Source organism: Nomascus leucogenys, chromosome 17, assembly GCF_006542625.1.
Source record: "Nomascus leucogenys isolate Asia chromosome 17, Asia_NLE_v1, whole genome shotgun sequence".
Classification (NCBI taxonomy): domain Eukaryota; kingdom Metazoa; phylum Chordata; class Mammalia; order Primates; family Hylobatidae; genus Nomascus; species Nomascus leucogenys.
This window is the reverse complement of record NC_044397.1, coordinates 7,840,189-7,858,879: the sequence shown is the minus strand read 5'-3', so window position 1 is coordinate 7,858,879 and position 18,691 is coordinate 7,840,189. Positions and strand designations below refer to the sequence as shown.

At 37.5% G+C, this 18,691-nt stretch overlaps 1 protein-coding gene across 1 annotated transcript in view; it reads right to left on the bottom strand.

The window, feature by feature from the left end:
* CDC5L (cell division cycle 5 like) overlaps positions 1-18,691 on the bottom strand; it is a 57,843-nt gene that overhangs the window by 11,163 nt on the left and 27,989 nt on the right. The window contains exons 9-14 of the mRNA XM_030796192.1: positions 16,708-16,856; positions 13,497-13,659; positions 11,726-11,890; positions 10,117-10,197; positions 9,576-9,818; positions 6,257-6,454 (exon numbers count right to left, since the gene is read on the bottom strand). Of these exons, the coding sequence (XP_030652052.1) occupies positions 6,257-6,454; positions 9,576-9,818; positions 10,117-10,197; positions 11,726-11,890; positions 13,497-13,659; positions 16,708-16,856 (999 nt within the window). The remainder of the gene's footprint in view (positions 1-6,256; positions 6,455-9,575; positions 9,819-10,116; positions 10,198-11,725; positions 11,891-13,496; positions 13,660-16,707; positions 16,857-18,691) is intronic.

Genomic DNA, 18,691 nt, shown 5'->3' with positions numbered 1-18,691 from the left:
TCTCATTTAATCTTATCTCAAATTCACGCTTCCATCAAATAAAAACGATTACTCGGCCGGGCACGGTGGCTCACACCTCTAATCCCAGCACTTTGGGAGGCCAAGGTGGGTGGATCACTTGAGGTCAGGAGTTCAAGACCAGCCTGACCCATGGTGAAACCTGTCTCTACTAAAACATAAAAATTAGCCGAGCGTGGTGGTGGGCACCTGTAATCTCAGCTACTTGGGAGACTGAGGCAAGAGAATTGCTTGAACCCTGGAGGCAGAGGTTGCAGCGAGCCAAGATTGTGCCATTGCACTCCTGCCTGGGCAACAGGAGCAAAATTCCATCTCAAAAAAAAAAAAAAAAAAAAAAAAAAAAAAAAAAAAAAAAAAAAAAAAAAACCATTACTCACCCAATTTTACAGATAAGGAAATGTAAGACCCAGAGAGGTTAAGTAGGGCACAACTGCTGACATCATCACCAAGTGGCTTTGTGGCTTGCCCTAGGCCACAGCCACCAAGGGATGATGCCATGCAGTTGTGCCCTACTTGAAAGTCCAATACAATGGTCACACCACTGCTAATAAACTCAATGTCCTCCTTGGCTCAGCCCCCTGAAATGCAAACATGCCTGAAAAAATTTAAGCTGTGGAACTGAATGGCTTAAATGTCACCAGACAGCTCCCTGAAAAATAAATTATTCTAGACACATGTAAACAAGAAATAAGACCTTAATTAGCGATTCTGCCCATCATTCTTTCCCTGATTTAGACTCTCACCTACATGTACCCACTTATAAGACTTCTGACACCTGAGAAAAGCTTTTACTTTCCTCAGTTTGTATTTTAAAATTCTAAATTCTTTAATTAACAAGCTATAAAACTATAAGAAAACAAACATCTCTCAAAAAAATTTTACAGAAAAAAAAGGTTCCATTTACCACCTTTTTAGAAGTAGGGTGGAATGTAACTAGTGTTTAATCATATTTACAACTATTAAATGAAAAATGTAGAATATGATGATCCCAGTTTAGTTTTAAACACCTTCATCCAAACATTAAAAAAAAAAAAAAGATATACGGGAGTATGTGGCGGGGGGGGGTGCATATATACACCACAATGTTTAAGGTGATTATGTCTGGATAGTAGGTTCCTTTTCTTATGTTTTCTATTTCTTTTAAAACTTCTACAAAGCACAGGTATTATTTATAGAAAGACGCCTAGAAATGTTATTTTTTTAAATGCATAGAAGAGAAACTGTCTAAAAAAGACTGGCCAGAGACCAATGGAAAACTGATGGTCCCCAGGAGATGAATCAGTGGAACCATAAGTGTTTCCTCGGGTCATTACAAAAGGGAGCTGTATGGGACTTATAAAAGTGTAATTGTTACTTTCAAGCTCACTGAAGTTTGTTAAGGTTACTAAGCTTAAGTAATTCCAAAATAAACACATTATCCTTGGGTCTCCAATACTGTCTTCAGTAAAAGTCCGTTACAGTGAGGTTCAGAAACATTAAGAGCACCCCTCACTGAAACTCTTGCTTGGGGGCCCAGAATATAACCTTATACCACTGGAAAAACAGGTTTAAGGATACCCAAAATAAATACGCAGTCAATGGGAGCTCCACTTCCCAATCCATCAATCAGCAATATGATCCCATATAATAGTCAAGATGTGGTTCAATCACCAAAACATTTGCAAACAACAGGAGTCCATGAGTGATTCTCCTTTAATCTCTATACCACTTACCAGCATTTTTATCAGTGAACCTTCTCTACTCTGATGAGATGCAGGTCCAAGAAAGTAATTATTGTTTGCATCTATGAGTTAGCAACCATCATATTGCATCCCTGAAAAGCATGCTAACCAGGAAGACAAAACCTTACTAAAAACCTTTATAAGGACAGTAATACACGAACAAAGCAATACAAGAGCACTGCACATCTGCATACATTAGGAAGTGAAACATGTAAACTGCATAAAACAAATTCAATTCATGTTGAGGCATAACAGAAGCAACCTGGTTGTATGAAGATCTCTGCTCCAGCTCATAAAGTTCTTACAAGAGACAACTATGAAATCTGTCAGTGCCTATAAGGGTCATAGCAGAGAACAGAATTTGGGAAAGAGAGAGTATGCCAAAGCACTGTGAATTCCTCTCCTGTACCACAAGTCACTTCCCCCTCCTCTACACAAGGCAACATAAGCATAAACCTGCTGATATCTGACAACACATAGCCCTCTACCCAGAACTGTCTACTAACTAAATCCTTGCCCTAAGTTTTCCCTCTTTAAAGTATTAAGGAAATTTTTTCCTGTGTAAAAATATCTGACTTTATAATGAAAATCACTGAGAAAATGAGATCTACTGTGCAGCCAATTTTGCAGAAATATAACCTTCAGACAAGTCAGGGGTCCTCACAAGAGCTACTAATACACTGAGAAGGATTTTAAGTGTGTTATCTGTGTTCCTTAAGTTACTTTACTTCTCAGAAGTCAATGTTATATAATATTTCTTGACTACAGTTGACTGTGCCAGTAAATTACAGGGAGAAGTAGTATTACTTCTGGACCTACTTTCTATCTCTAAGGAAAGCCTTTCCATTTTTATAGCTAACATGACAAAATCCACTTTTCAGCCAAACTTCCTCAACACAGCAGTTTAGATACTATTTCAAATACTATTAAATTTAACGGCATGCCTAAATTCAGACTTCTCATTTCACTTTTGCACCTCCTGGAAATTATTTCACTCAAAATAATTATGTCTTCAGATGATTTCCTATTTCCACTTAAAGTAGAAACAAATTAGAACACTTCAAATTCTATTTGCACTTCCCAAATACAGTAATGACTCATTTATCTGGCATCATCAGAAAACGAGGTTCTCCACATTAAGCATTTTCCAGGTAACTGAAGCCCGCAAACACACAGAACTTGTCTGCCTTGTTCCTTGCTGTTATCCCCAAGACACAGAACAGTATCCAGTACATGGTAGATAGGCAGCAATAATTACTGAATGTGTGAATAAATAAAAGTACTGAAGCTCTTTTATTTTTAACCATTTGTGAAAATTTTTCCTACACTGAATTATAGCCATCCCGCCCTTTTAAAAAAACATGACACTGAAAAGAAATAAAGATTTTCTTATTAATTTGGGATACCACTATAAATAGCAATCACTTTACTCCCCTACAATGTACCTTAGTGCCTTTAAAGCTATTAAAATACACTGGGCTTTTTGCCACCATGTAAAAATGGACTCAGCATGGTATGCTCTCATAACTTTTCCTTTCCTTATATTAACTGTCATTGCTGTGTTTGCTCTTGCTGTCTTATTTTACACACAAAAGTCTGGCAAGGTTCTAAACTCAATTCTGCCTCCAAAGCAGAATAAAATACATGGACTTGGTTACAATTCAGAAGTCTTTTCCACTTATTGCTGACCTGTAACTACATTCTGATTCTATTTATTTAACAAACTCCTTGCACACACACATCCTCTACCACATTCTACATAAAATCTGAGATGGTTCTATTAGTTTTAAATGAGTATCTTAAGGATTTTCACTTAAGTGCTAAGTTTCAAATATTAATCATGAGTAATGAATGGCTCAAAGACTACCTCCGATATAAACCTCAGGGCATTTTTTTTTTAATCCATTCAGGAGACACCAGCCACGACAAAGCTGGACTTCATCTTTCTTGATAGGCAGTGATAGGGCCATAATTTAGATTCACGGTTCCAAAGTTCATGGCAGCAAAAATCAAACACACTGGCAGCCATGGCATACAGTGCTTACAGAGAAGGGCTTATCTCCTGAACCTAAGAGTGGAAAGGATAATTTAAGTATAGCATTTAGTTTATACAATACAACTGGAGTTCCTTCCCCACAACAAACTTTGAATAATGTTTATAATTTAGCAATCAACTGAAATGAAAGAATTACCACAATTGAAATAAAATATTTATGTATTTCAAACCAACAGAACTGTGTCTTCAAAAACTAAAACAAGCTAAAAGAAACCTAGTTCTGAATTAGCGATGGATATAAATAAAATGGGGGTTTGTTTATTCAAGTCTTTGAGCTGCTTTTCTTTTTTTAAAAGATTTCATGAACTTTCATTTGAAATAAGCACAGTTTACCAAATTAAAGGACTTGATTAAGTATTCTTTAAAAGTAACTAGCTGGGTAAACAATAAAGTAAGTTATCCAAGAGTCAAGAAAAGAAAAATGACTTCAGACTGCTTTATGAATATTCTCCAAAATCACCAATCCTTCAACAAAAATAGTTCAACGAAAGATTTCAGTTCCTGGTACTGAACTGAACAAAGAGAACCACATGTTTTTAATGGTTGCTCATAAACGACCCAAATAAATCTCCAAAAGAACAGGAGTAGTTCTTTCTGCATTTTTCCCTTTAAAATTCATAAGACCAATTCAACACAGAAATAAAAATTACTGTACTTTATGGCACCACTCACTGTGTGACACATTTATTTGCTGTCATGAAAGTTAGTGCCTCAACAAAGTAAACGAGATTTAGGGAGAAAAAAATTTTCTACCATTTAAAAAAGCACAAAATGTTCTTGCCATTTGTGGCAAAAAGAGTTTACCCATCTCAAATGAGAAGATTTTCATACTAAGTAAGAAACCTAAGTATTTATATATAAATAATACAAGGAAGCTTTCCAAATAGCTTTTCAATCAATGATGATGCTGACCTTAGATCACAATTACACTGCTAACTACCATTTATAAGAAAGGAAGCCTACACAACAAAAAAATGTAACTTACAATTTAACCACTGATGTTCTATTTTCCCTGGCTTTAACACTGAACCACAACACAGAGCAACAGCACACCCTGCTGGAAGTTGGTAATACAAATAATTAGCAGCACTGAACTGCTAAGATTTTACCCAAGATGAGAATTACTTCAGAACCAATCATTTCTCACTAACTGAGAAAAAAAGAGGTTCACAGGCATTAACCATCAGCTGCCTATATATATGTGATCTGAATAGTTAAATTAATACTCAGAATAACTCAAATTAAAAGATACTGCTTTTTCCTGCTCATTTCCTCAGCCCCATACAGCCCCAACCACCCCAAGTGATTTTACTACTTCTGGCTTTAACCCTAAATAAAAATATTTTCAAATGCACTTTTTGTAAAGAGAAACTGGTAATCACATAAAAGAGGAAACCAAGGCAATTTTCTGTATATGACTGCCTGAAGTACCCCTTCTCTCCCATCTCACCTTGGCCTTAGAAATGCCCCTAAAGATTACCATTAAAAATGCACAAGGCATAGCCGGGCATGGTGGCTCACGCCTGTAATCCCAGCACTTTGCGAGGCTGAGGTGGGTGGATCATGAGGTCAAGAGATCAAGACCATCCTGGCCAATATGGTGAAACCCTGTCTCTACTAAAAATACAAAAATTAACTGGGCATGGTGGCGCGTGCCCGTAGTCCCAGCTACTAGTGAGGCTGAGGCAGGAGAATTGCTTGAAACCAGGAGATAGAGGTTGGCGTGAGCCGAGATTGCGCCACTGCACTGCAGCCTGGCAACAGACTGAGACTCGGTCTCAAAAAAAGAAAAAAAAAGAATGCACAAGGCAGCCTGGTGGTCTGTGAACCACAATTTACATGCCATTGGCAAAATGCCTACACAGATTCTGGAATTCAAAATTTGCAGACTATATTAAGAAACCACATGTCCTGAAACTGCATCTAGTATGTTTTCAACATTTTCACAGACATGGAAAATCATGAAAGCCACTATCTAGAGAATCCAGCTCTGCCCTCCCTAACTCAAACTCACAGTTATCCAAGGATGAACAGAATTGTATTTAAGTTTCGTAAATGTGGTCTCTTTGCTATTAAAAGAAAACTCCTCGGTACTGCTGAGATTCCTCTTTAGAGAAAACAGGCTACGCTAGCAATGACCTGCCTGTTCTGAGTGACTAGTATTGGCTTCTTGGCTCCTTGCTCCCACATCTAAAAGTTCTGATTGACCTCTGGTCAACTTGCAGGGCACTCTTTAGTCATGAAGGCCAACAATTGTTTAAAACAAAAACAAAAACAAACAAACAAAAAAACAATCAACAAGGCCAAGGAAGATCCAACACTTAAGTGTAATTTTCTCCAAGAACGAAAAAGGCAATAAGCACCTCAGGTGTATTTTTCTGAGATTGTCTCCAGTGGCATTATTTAGTTCATTATCTCAATCAAAGTACATTTAAAATTAAAATTTTAAAAGGATACCAACCTCGAGCCTCTTTTCAAGTGATTCAATTCTGTCCTTTTTACTAGCCAGATTGGCCCGTGTGTAGCGGCTCTGCCCAGGAAGATATAAAACTTGACTGTAGCATTCTTCCCACACCTGGTTATAAGCTTCACTTGAGAGCTCTCCATGGCTCATTCCTTGTTTAACCACTTCCATCTCCTGCACCAAAACATCCTGGGCCTGTTTACAATAATAATTTCAGTAAGTTTAAGTACCACAACCACTTGCCCTATCCAGAGAGCTTTAGAAGACTAATTTTTTCCCTCATGCCTTGAGCCAAAGCCAAGACGTGATTGGTTGTTTTTTGGAAGGGGGGATAACAATACCTAGGAAAAATAGCTTAAGAAGTCTTTGAGTCAATGCAGACTGCTTTTTAAAAGTCAAGCATCCATGTTTCCTCAAAAGTATAAACATCCTTTGCTTTCACTCACTATCACAGCAGCTATCATTTCTCAGGTACCTATTGTGTGTGTGAAAAACTAGGTTTAAAAGTTTTACCTACATTATATCCAAAGATCACAATCACCTTACAAATTAGCCAATATTAACCTCATTTAAAAGCTAATGAAATTTGGCCGGGCACGGTGGCTCCCTCCTATAATCCCAGCACTTCGGGAGGCTGAGGTGGGCGGATAATGAGGCCAGTAGTTCAAGACCAGCCTGGCCAACACAGCAAAACCTCGTGTCTACTAAAAATATAAAAATTAGCAGGGTGTGCTGGCACACGCCTGTAATGCTAGCTACTTAGAGGAGGCTGAGGCACAAGAATCTCTTGAACCCAGGAGGTGGAGGTTGCAGTGAGCTGGGATCGCACCACTGCATTCCAGCCTGTGCAACAGAGCGAGACTCAGTCTCAAAAAAAAAAAAAAAAAAGGGCTAATGAAACTAAGGCTCATAGAGATTCAACCACTTGTTAAGACCACATCATTAGTAGGCAGATGAGGCAGAATACAAATGGCACCACTGGGTGTGCTCCTTCCACTCTCCCACTCCACCGTGCGTGCAGGACCTCACGTGATGGTAAAGGGGAGCTAGGCATCTTTTTGTCACGTGGCATTTTTCTCATTCTGAAGGAATGCCCTGACATTGCCAGATAATGAGACTGGGGCACAAATCAGATGATAGTTCATAAACCAGTTTAGTTCACTACTAAAGAAAATAGTGTAAAATGACAGAATGAGAGGGACAGCTGGACAGGCCTGGGTTCAGCTCACAGCTTTACCATTGAAGTAGCTCTCTGAGCTTGCTTAATTTATCTGAGCCCATTTCTCAGGGCTTTTTCAGCCTGGAAAGCTGAAAAATAGCTTTCCAAGCAATTATGATGCTGACCTTAGATCAGATGTGTTTGTTATTAGGATTAAGTGAACAATCTACTATAGAGCCTAGCCCAATGCCAGACACACAGAATTCCATAAGCACATGAATTTTTTCCCAGCCCTTTGCTTCATGGCTGATGAAAAACCGGGAACCACCTTCTGTGCCTTACAGAAGGCTTTCTGTTTTGACAGAGCAAACAACTGTGATTGTAAATAGAAATCTCCATAATTGTATAAGAAGATACAGTGGGTCTCATAGTTGGAAGCAGAGTGGTCATTAGCTTACAAGTCTTTTTTTCTTTAGCCTTCAGCCCTGAGGAGCAGTGACAGACCCATGGATTTGGAATGAGCTGCTGCAAGAGAAATGACTGATAAACAAAAAATTTTAACAAAAGAAATGGAAAATCATCTCTATAGAAGAAAAAATGGACACTTAAACAATAACTTAAGGGAAATAATGGAAACAAATCAATTTTAACATATCTTAAAGTATATTAAAGAAAATCTGACACTTTATTAAAAGAGAAATGCTATTTCACTCTAAAACTGTACACAGTAAAAATTTACAAGTTCAGATCTTATAATCATTAGGAGAGAATATGGCTAAGTTATCTTTAAACTATCCATAAATAATCTGCTAAGTAAATAGCTGCTTCAAATTCTTTTTGAAACAAAGAGAAATATACACAGATAAATAAAATATGAGAGAATATTTAAGCTACTTTGTTTCAAACAATTCCAAATCAATACTTAGAATTATTATTTTTCAAAAATTGTGTTAGGGTTTACCCTCTACAGAATCTCCAAAAGCAACAATGTGATCCTTGTTTCAGGTTTCCATACATACAATTTAGGAAAATTTATTTCCTAAATTCCTCTTCCCCTCATATTTTCACTTTAAAAAGAGGAAACTGTGCAAGTATCAATTTCGTAGCCTGATTCTCCATCCCAGTTCAATGATTAAATGTGCTCGACAGAGTAGGCAACTCAACAGATGTTAGTTTCCCTACTGCACTTACTAAAAAATGAGTGACTCAATTATTCTGAAATCAGGGACAAGTTGTTGAAATATTAATCGAAACCCTCCTTCCTTTCTCTATTTTCTAAAAATCCTATAACAAATATGTATTACTTATGCAATAAAGAAAACACAAAGTAAGAAATTGTGAGAAGCGAAGAAAGAGGAAGAATGCAGGAGAGAAGACAGGAGAGTTTGTAAGAATCTTGTTTGTTTTATCCTAAGTATGCAGCAGCTCATTCCAAATCCATGGGTCTATCACTGCTCCTCAGGGCTGAAGGCTAAAGAAAAAAAGACTTTTAAGCTAATGACCACTCTGCTTCCAACCATGAGACCCACTGTATCTTCTTATACAATTATGGAGATTTCTATTTGCAATCACAGTTGTTTGCTCTGTCAAAACAGAAGGAATAAAATGCATATAGAAGAAAAGACCAGATACAGACTTCATACAAGAAATCATTTCTTCATGTCCTTATCAAAAGAGTAGGGGGAAATCATGTGAGGGGAATATATTCAGTAAAAAAAAAACTTCCTTTCTTTCAACAGGTAAAAGGTTTAATCCATAAACATTTTTATATTAGTCTCTCTTCCTCTCTCACCTCTTCATATTATTCTAAATAAGTGAGGTTTAAGTACTAAAGCCATCTAATTTTTATTCAGAGATAGCAGAGCTGACTACAGAAAATGGCAACTGTAACAACTGTCAACCAAGCCATTAATACCCATGAACCAAAAACACCCTGGCAGTGTTTATTTGCTAAAGGTCTATCACACTGAACATGGGGGATGGAGGTATTTAAAGCCTGTCCTTTTCATAACACTTAATCTAAACATGTATCTCCTAATCATACATTTCAGTTGTTTATGAATACCAATGGGGAAAAATAAGTTCATTACCTGTCCATGATAAACAGCACCTAACAACTACCTAAATCTCAAGAAGAAAATTCCAGCTCAATCATACCTTTTTCAGCTCTTCTTTGGAGAACTTTTCATAAGGATTATGTTCCAGATAGGTAATGTGCTCTGAATTATTGGTACCAAACCCTACAGTTTTGCCTTTTTTATTTCCAGATGGTTCATAAGGGTGATGTAGAAGGTCATAATGAAGCATTGTGATCATTTCTTTTTTGATTAGTTCTTCACTTTTCTGTAAATCTGTTAAAGGCGGTTCTACATTTAAGGGTCTTAGAATAGTTTCATTTACCTAAAATTTTAAAACAAATACAATTACCAAACATATCACTACAATATATTAATGTTATTACCCGTTACAGCATGAATTAAACAGCAGTTTTACATTTTCCAAAGCAATTTCCATTTTTTTCCTTCTAAATTCTTTCTGGTAGTACTGAAACATTTTAAAGATTGGATTTGAGAACTACTTTGCTATATTCCAGAAAGTAGATGAAATTTTGTTTTATAGTCTTTATGAATGATGTAAAATGCAGCAATCATATAAAAAGAAACTTAAAACTTCCTAAACCAGAAATTCTAACACTTACTTCGGATGGTCTTGGCAGATCTTTCTGGACAGCTTTATGCATTCGTTTCATTTCCTTTACACGCTCTGCATCTCGTATGGCCTAAAAAATGATTTTTATATCCTTTATTGCAGCTATAGCATATTTGATATCTCTCAGTAAAGCTAAAAACACTTTGGTATGTAAGATCATGTGTGTTCAATAGCTAAAGTTTAGAAATCGGTTTAAGTTTGTAGAAAGGCAATGCTAAGGCAACAGAAATGAATCAGTCTATTCACTTTCATTATAATAGAAACTAAGAGCTTCCAATGTCTACTAGAGCATTCTCCAAACTTGCACGGATCCATCCATCACGTAACAAACTTTTCTCATCTAAATGGAAAACCTAAATTCCAAAGAGACTCCCATGACAAAACTCTTTCTTCCCTTTCACTCCAAAATTACTGACTTTTAATTCAAAAAGCCAGCCAAAAAATGTATTGTTTCCTGATTCTTATGAATAATGTGGGATAACACATTAAAATTTCATGCCATTTCTGAAGGAGTAAATGTAACTCAAAGTAGCTGAGAACTAAACACAAAAAGTATCACCCTCTGTTCCCCACTGAAAAGCACATTCACATGGGTCCCCTCTAAAACATTATTTCCACTGATGTCATTCTCACTGCAATCCCCTGAGATTCAAGGTCCCTAAAATCATCCAGCAATGGACTGCAGCAAGACTTACTGAAAGGGGTCATATAATATCAGTTCTAGTTTAGAATTCACCACTTACCCACCATGAGACCTGAGAAAGTTGAGACCATGAGACATGAATTCATCTGAGCTTGTTGAGTATTCCTTACTAGAAATATCTGGGCCCAGAGTATCTTGGATTTCTGATTTTTTCAGATTCTGGAACATCTGCATTATACTAACTCTAATCCAAAAAGCTTCAATGAGCATTTCTTTTGAGCATCATGTTGGCACTCAAAAAGTTTTGAATTTTGGAGCATTTCAGATGTTGGATTTTTGGATTAGCAATGTTCAACCTATAATACCGATCCTATTTATATCACTGTGCTGTTATGTGCAAATGAGAAAGTAATTACGTATAAGATATATTAGTACAAAGTGTTACTAATATTATTCTGACACACTCTATCTAAATTTCCAACTCCAGTTTAGATAGAGGTCTTACTATGTTCCCCAGACTGGATTCAAACTCCTGGGCCCAAAGAATCCTCCCACCTCAGCCTCTCGAGTAGCTGAGACTACAGGCTCGTACCATCGCACCACCCAGGAACCAAGATGTATTTGTTTTTAAGACTAACCAATAACATCTTTTCTTTGCTAGATTGAAGCAATGTCTAAAAGATTACCTATGTGTATTTTAGAGAAGCATAATGAATTTGACAGAATGTATTTAAATTTCCATATATATATTTTTAAGAATGTCCATCAAAATATCGTGAGTATATTAATTATGTGAGGATACATTATTAATGACATAAGTTATTTACTTTAGAAGTTTTTTCAATATTAAAAAGAACTAGGTAGAGATCTTGAGACATTTAATGGCTATTCTTCATTCTTCGAGCCTACTGACACATTCAGCCAAACTCACACTTCTTTCAGTACAGTTACCCACCTGCTTTCGAGCATCCACATCAGCAGCATCTTCAATGTAAGTATCATCTATTTCACGTTCTTCCAGCTCCTTCTCGGCATTTTCTGGTAGAACAATTTCAAAATCATTCTTAGGGGCAGGAAGGCCCAACAACCCTAAACGGAGATGTTCTCGAGATTCTCTTTCCTGTAGAAAAGAAGTGGTCCTTCTCAATTCATGCATATTAAATATTCCACCAGTATTTTATGAGTCTCTTAAAAATTGATAGCACAACAGGGTGACTCTAATTAAAATAACCGTACATTTTAAATTAACTAAGAATAATTGGATGGTTTCTAACACAAAGGTTAAATGCTTGAGGGGATGAATACCCCATTTTCCATGATGTGATTATTACACATGCATGCCTGTATCAAGATATCTCACATACCCCATAAATATATACACCTACTATGTATCCATAAAAATTAAAAATTACAGAAACGGAAAAAAAAGTCCCCCAAAAAATCAGCCTAATATTAATTCTAGAAAAATAATACTGACTTCAGAGGTAAGACAAGTCTTATGTTTATTTTCTATCCCCACTTCTTCCCAACATTAAGACCAACCGAAAACTTTCACTTGTGATCACTGAAGATACTCTGGGATATTCCAACAGGAGGTTTGAGGCCAGGGCAGAAAAAAAGACCACTTTGAGGGAACACATTTCTGACACCGAAAGTTAACAGCAAATGAAAAGAACAGGTTCAAAAGTTAGTTTGTCCTTGGACTAACAAAACCCACTCTAAAAGATACTTGAATTTGTACCTATGTGTTTATTTTTAATGGAAATACTAAATCCCATGCAGAAGAAAGAAAGTAGAGTCCTGGTTCCCAAAAAAGCCTCCTGGTACCCAGAGTTTTCCCATCCATCCTCAGTACTTACATGTACCAGGTGTGAGGAACAGATGAGTTGCTATATCTAAAACATCCTCCGTGCTTACTCATATTGTAGTCTCCATCTGGGACAGCCCCCACCCTGCTTCAGAACATACCTCCTCTAATAAGGCTTTCCTGTTACCCAACAAATGTGATTATTCCCTTCTTTAACTACCCTAAGCACACTGGTTTTACTCAAAGGGCTTATTCTGTTCTGATATTACAATTATTTTTGGACTTAGTTTAGTACTGTCAATCTCCCCAGAATATAAATTTCCTTAGGACAAAGGACATCTTTATTCAACTTTAGATCCCCTCAAATGTCCAAATGCATACTCTGCGTGCATGAGGTTCTTAATCTATTTAATTCTTACGTATCCATTCAGAGTTGGCTTTAGTTGATATCAATTTGAACTTTAAAAAACATATATAAATCAACCAAATATATACATGAGGTTAGAATTCATTTTAAACTGAAGAAAAGCCAGTATCATTAGAAGTTTTTTTTTAATTTCACAATGATTTCTGTGGCATTAGATAATAAGGCCCAATAGCAAAGTAATAAACGCAGTAACACGGGCAGAAGCAAAACTTAACTTTTACAATTAGCTTTCTACCTCACCTTGCTGAAGAAAACTTCAGTGAAATCAACAACAAACATCAATATTCACAAACCTAGTAAGCATAAAGAATGGTGGGTTTTGAGCCCAAAATATTCCCTTTCATCAAGTCTTACAAAACATTCTTTTTCTGGCATCCACAGGTGTATAGATTCTTAAGGTATATATGATATGCACTAACAGGAGAAATTTTAATTTGGCACCCATGAGATATTAAAAAAAATTTAAGAGTTTAAAAGGGAATTGACATTTACCATCTGCTTCACGTAAGAGGGATCACTATAGTCTGCCATTCCATCCTCGGGATTAATGTTTAACTTGTCTCGAAGAGGAGTTCTACCCGGGGTAGAGTTAATAACTGGTTTGGGAGTTGTTCCACTCCGGGGAGTCAGCCCTTCAGCTCCATTAGAAGGAGTCCTAGAAAGACAGGAATCCCAATTAACAGAAGTGCCACTTACATCTGGATTGTGCTTTCAAATGTTTTTCACATAAATTATTTCACAAGAAATATAGGAAAAAAAAAATAAAGATTTCAGAAATTCTGTCTAGCTGGTTTTGTTAGGATCTCTAGGTTAAAATCAATGTTTGGTCTAGCTAGCATGGTATTTTTATTTTATTCACTTACAATAATCACTACATTTGATATTTTCTTGCCTTCCTAAACTACATCCACTAAACATTATTTCAACCTTTTCTTGGCACATTAGGGCGACTAAGAACATGCAGTGGGCAGGGAGGCGGGCCACCACACTCAATGACCCCAGATGACTCTTTGAGTTTGGTGTCTATTTGTCTCCTACCTCCCTATCAAGCTGTTGGTTCTCACATCACTGTCACTGTTATTATTACCAATGTACACACTTTAAATAGTTCTTCCTTTTACATTTTGTTTAGAAACCAAACACCACACTTTTGGAATCACATATAAACCTGAGTAAGTTCCTGAGTGAGGCCTAACAGATTCTCCTAGGAATAAGATCCACAGAATTTGCAGCAACCTATATTTTAATTATTCAAAGCCTTATTTTTTCCTGGTTGCCTATTTCCTGTATATTGGTGTGCTGCAGAATGGTGATACTGCCAGACAGCTATTCCTGATAGGTAAGGTGTTATCACATAAGACATGGTTCCCGCTCCCAAGGAGTTTACAATCTAGGTGAGAGACAAGACATACAGTTGTCCATAAGTATCCACCGGGGATTGGTTCCAGGACTAAAATCTGCAGATACTCAACTCCCTGATATAAAACAGCATCGTATTTGCATATAACATATGCACATCCTCCCATGTACTTTAAATCATCTCTAGGTTACTTATAATACCTAACACAATGTAAATGCTATATAAATAGTTGTTATATTGTATTTTTATTTGTGTTACTTTTTATTGTTGTACTGTTTGAGTTTTTTTGGAATATTTTTTATCCAGAGTTGGTTGAATCCACAAATGTGGAACCCTCAGATACAGAGGGCCGACTAAACATAGGAAATGAGGGATTATGCTCTCTTACAAGACTCTCAAGAAGTGTTAAATGTTTAAGACTGGCTGCCAATGCTTCTTGGTTCTGCTGTCATGATATGTGTAATAGCCTGAAGTGCTTTCTCTACTAAATAACCAGTAGGAAGACATATCTTAACACTTAAAATTCAAAGTAAACCCCAAATATTTCCAACCATTGTAAGTTCCAATTCCATTTTACTACTACATGCTTCCATAACATTTGTATTTTAAAGATTCTTCTTAAAAAACAGCAGCTTAAAACTAAGCAAAAGAGTTATAAAGAAATACTGAATTCTAGTTAACACATGTGGAAGTGTTTTGGGATCAGACAAACTGGTATCTGCAAGTTACTTTGAAATGCATTAAAAAATATGATGGATTGGTGGATGGACATGTGATAAAGCAAATATAGTAAAATATTAACGATCTTAGAATCTAAGTGGTGGGTATATGGATGTTCACTTTACCATTTGTGAACTTAAATGGATGAGAGACTGGGTCTCCAAAACAAAGAGTTTATTCGGGAACAGCAAGGGATTACAATGTGGGATATGTGTGCTATGACAGACCATAGGTACAACTGAGGGTGCTGGGGCAAGGAGAAGTTTTTAAAGATACAAGGGAGGAGTCTATGTAAACTGTTTTGAAACAAAGACCACTGGTTACAGGGACTTATCACAGGAAGTGGCATTTGTTTTCATTGCCGTTATAGATAAGAGTATCCCTTATCTGAAATGTGGGACCAGAAGAGTTTTAGATATGGGATTTTTTCAGATTTGGGGATAACTGCACTATACTGACTGGTTGAGCATGCCAAATCGGGAAATTCGAAATCTGAAATCTTTCAATGAGCGTTTTCCTTTGAGTGTCATGTTGGTGCTCAAAAAGTTTGGATTTTGGCCGGGCGCAGTGGCTCACACCTGTAATGCCAGCACTACGGTAGGCCGAGGCGGGTGGATTACCTGAGGTCAGGAGTTCGAGACCAGCCTGACCATCATTGAGAAACCCTGTCTCTACTAAAAATACAAAATTAGCTGGGCGTGGCAGTGCATGCCTGTAATCCCAGCTACTCGGGAGGCCAAGGCAGAAGAATTGCTTGAACTAGGAGGCGGAGGTTGTGATGAGCCGAGTTCGCACCATTGCACTCCAGCCTGGGCAAGAAGAGCGAAATTCCGTCTCAAAAAAAAAAAAAAAGTTTGGATTTTGGAGCATTCTGGATTTTCAGATTTGGGATGCTCAACCTGTACTGGCTGTTCATAGGGCAATGTCTTCACAGAAGCAACTTATCTGGAATTTGTGTGGTTTTCACAAGGTCCCTGCAATAATTTCTGTCATAGGCATATGGGCACGAGGGTTCCTTTTTCATTAAAATGTAACATAAGTGACTCCATTTCAATATTGATAACTTCCACACATTCTTTCAACCTTTCTAAATGCCTGAAATTTTCATAATAAAATGCTGGAGGGAAAGCAATAGTAATACATACATAAAAGGATTACAATTTTAATAAAATTCACAAAGTAATCATTAAAAATGAATCAATCTACTCTAAAATCAAATACAAAATATTCAAAAATAACATGACAGGATCCGAAGCTTTGCAAAAGGACACTCCAATTAGACAGGCATAGTGGCAGATGTCTGTAATCCCAGCTACTCGGGAGGCTGAGGAAGTAGAATCACTTGAACCCGGGAGGCAGAGGGGTTCCGTAAGCTGAGATCGCGCTACTGCACTCCAGCCTGGGTAACAGAGTGAGACTCCATCTTAAAAAAAAAAAAGGGAGGAGGCACTCCACAGTATTTAACCATTTCCTGGACACTATTATTTATTACTATGAAGAAGAAATCAAAGAGGAAAATTCAACACAATAAGTAGTCATTCTCCGTAAACATTACTAAAGCAAACATGCTAAGTCCTTGAATTCAAGTTTTTCTAAAATAAAAAACGTGTTCATTTACAATACCTGAATGGAGTAGAGAGAACTGTGTTTGGAGTCTGTACAACTTGTCGCTGTGGAGTTACACCTGAGAAGTCACTCTCATGCAACGGGGTATTAAGTCCACCTTTTAATGGGGTGTCCACATTGGTGAGGGCCATGAGGTTCTGGGCTTCCTGATTAACAAGAAGACAAAGAAGCACGTTTAAAAGTTTAGACAGGCTTGCAGAATCTCTTCTGGTCCTACTATACAAATCTTGAAGCAGGCAGAATTCTTATTCATTTTCTCAATGAAAGCCAACAGAGAAAAATGAATACCAGTCATGGCAGATTTCAATGTTTCCATTACTTCTATCAATCTAACACATCAAATCAGAAGTTTTATACATCAAATAAAGTTTTATGTGTAGAGGTGTGCTTTTGTGGCCTCACATATGAAATTACTATTACCCAAAAACTTCTCCTATTACCTGTGCCAAACCTCTCTATAATCATGAAATACAAGAATTCAAATTTCCCAGTGTGAGCTTAGGCCAAATGTCTGAATGCCTGGGTTTCAGTCTGGCTTCACCACTGAATTCTCTATCCAGTCTTCATTAGTATCTCTGAGGTCTGTTTCTTCTACTGGGAACTTAAGATACTCCCAAGCAATCTTTCCACTGCACAAGAAAACAACTTGTGGGGGTCAGGTCCCTTTCAGAAGTCTTGCTGATCTCTTTAGGCAGAACTGACCATGTTCTCTTTGGTCCCTCTACCCCGTCCTCAGTGCTACCTTTGTACCCATAAATCTCTTTATGTCCAACTTAGGGCCTGTGGCAGAGTTTATGTTCCAAAGATGGTCACAACCTTCTCTCTCATGTTTCATGTTGTTAAAATCCAACTGTGATACTCCTTCCATCAAGATGTAGGGTCTATGTTCCCTCCCCATAAATCTAGGTGGGCCTGTGATACACCTGAAACCAACAGAACACAACAAAACTAACAATGCTTGGCCTCCAAGGTTAGTCTAGAAAAAGTAACGCAGCTTCCCACCGCACTCACAGTGGAGCCCTGAGATACCACATGAGAAGTTCAACTGTTCTGAGACCACTACGCTATAAGAAAGCCCAAGCCACATGGAAAGACCACATGCAGATTCACTCCACATTCCCAGCTGAGGACCCACCCCACCAACAGCCAGTATCAACCACCAGACATGGAAAGACAACACCTCCAAATGACTCTATCCCCTATCCATCAAATCACACAGAACTGCCAAGTCCTCCTTACTAAGGCCCTAGACATCACGGAGCACAGACTAACCACTCCTTCTGTGCCCTGTCTGAATTCCTGACTCACAGAAGTCATAAGCATAGTAAAAATGCACTAAATCACTAAATTTCGAGGTAAAATGAAAATAACCAGAGCAAGACTTATTCCATTATTCTGTATATCTTTATTCATGAAAAAAAAATCTTTAATTTCACATTATCAAAGGCCCTGTATGTGTCCTTTTTGCTATTCCAAATATAAAGCATTTACTAGAAAGAAACGTATGTAGGCTTAGATCTTCTGCATAGGAAAGAGGAGAAATAAGAATCAAATGGCAAAAGTATACATTCCTGGAAGAGTGGGTGACGTGAAATATCATATGTGCCAAAATTACAAATAGGCAACACTCCAAAAATGGTGTGGCTAAGGAGTGGGGGAGTTTGGCCCAGTATGAGATTGGCCCAGTAAAATGCCGTTGCATCTGAGAGCTATCTCCTATGTGGTGAATTATCCTTTGTCGACCTGGTTACACTGGGATGTTTCCCAGAATCCTCTTCCCTCTTGGTACTGAGTAGAGTTCATCAAAAGTAAAACAGAGGTAGAGGCAGAAGGAGAAGCAGAGGTGACAGAGGTGAAGTAGCAACCACTACACTCTGAAGGCCATCATTGGTTAGAGGTAATGACAGACTTGCAGAGGAGCTGGCAAGTTTCAGTGTGTCATTGCACCCCACTGCTCCGTATATCCAATTCTCCTCCTTTA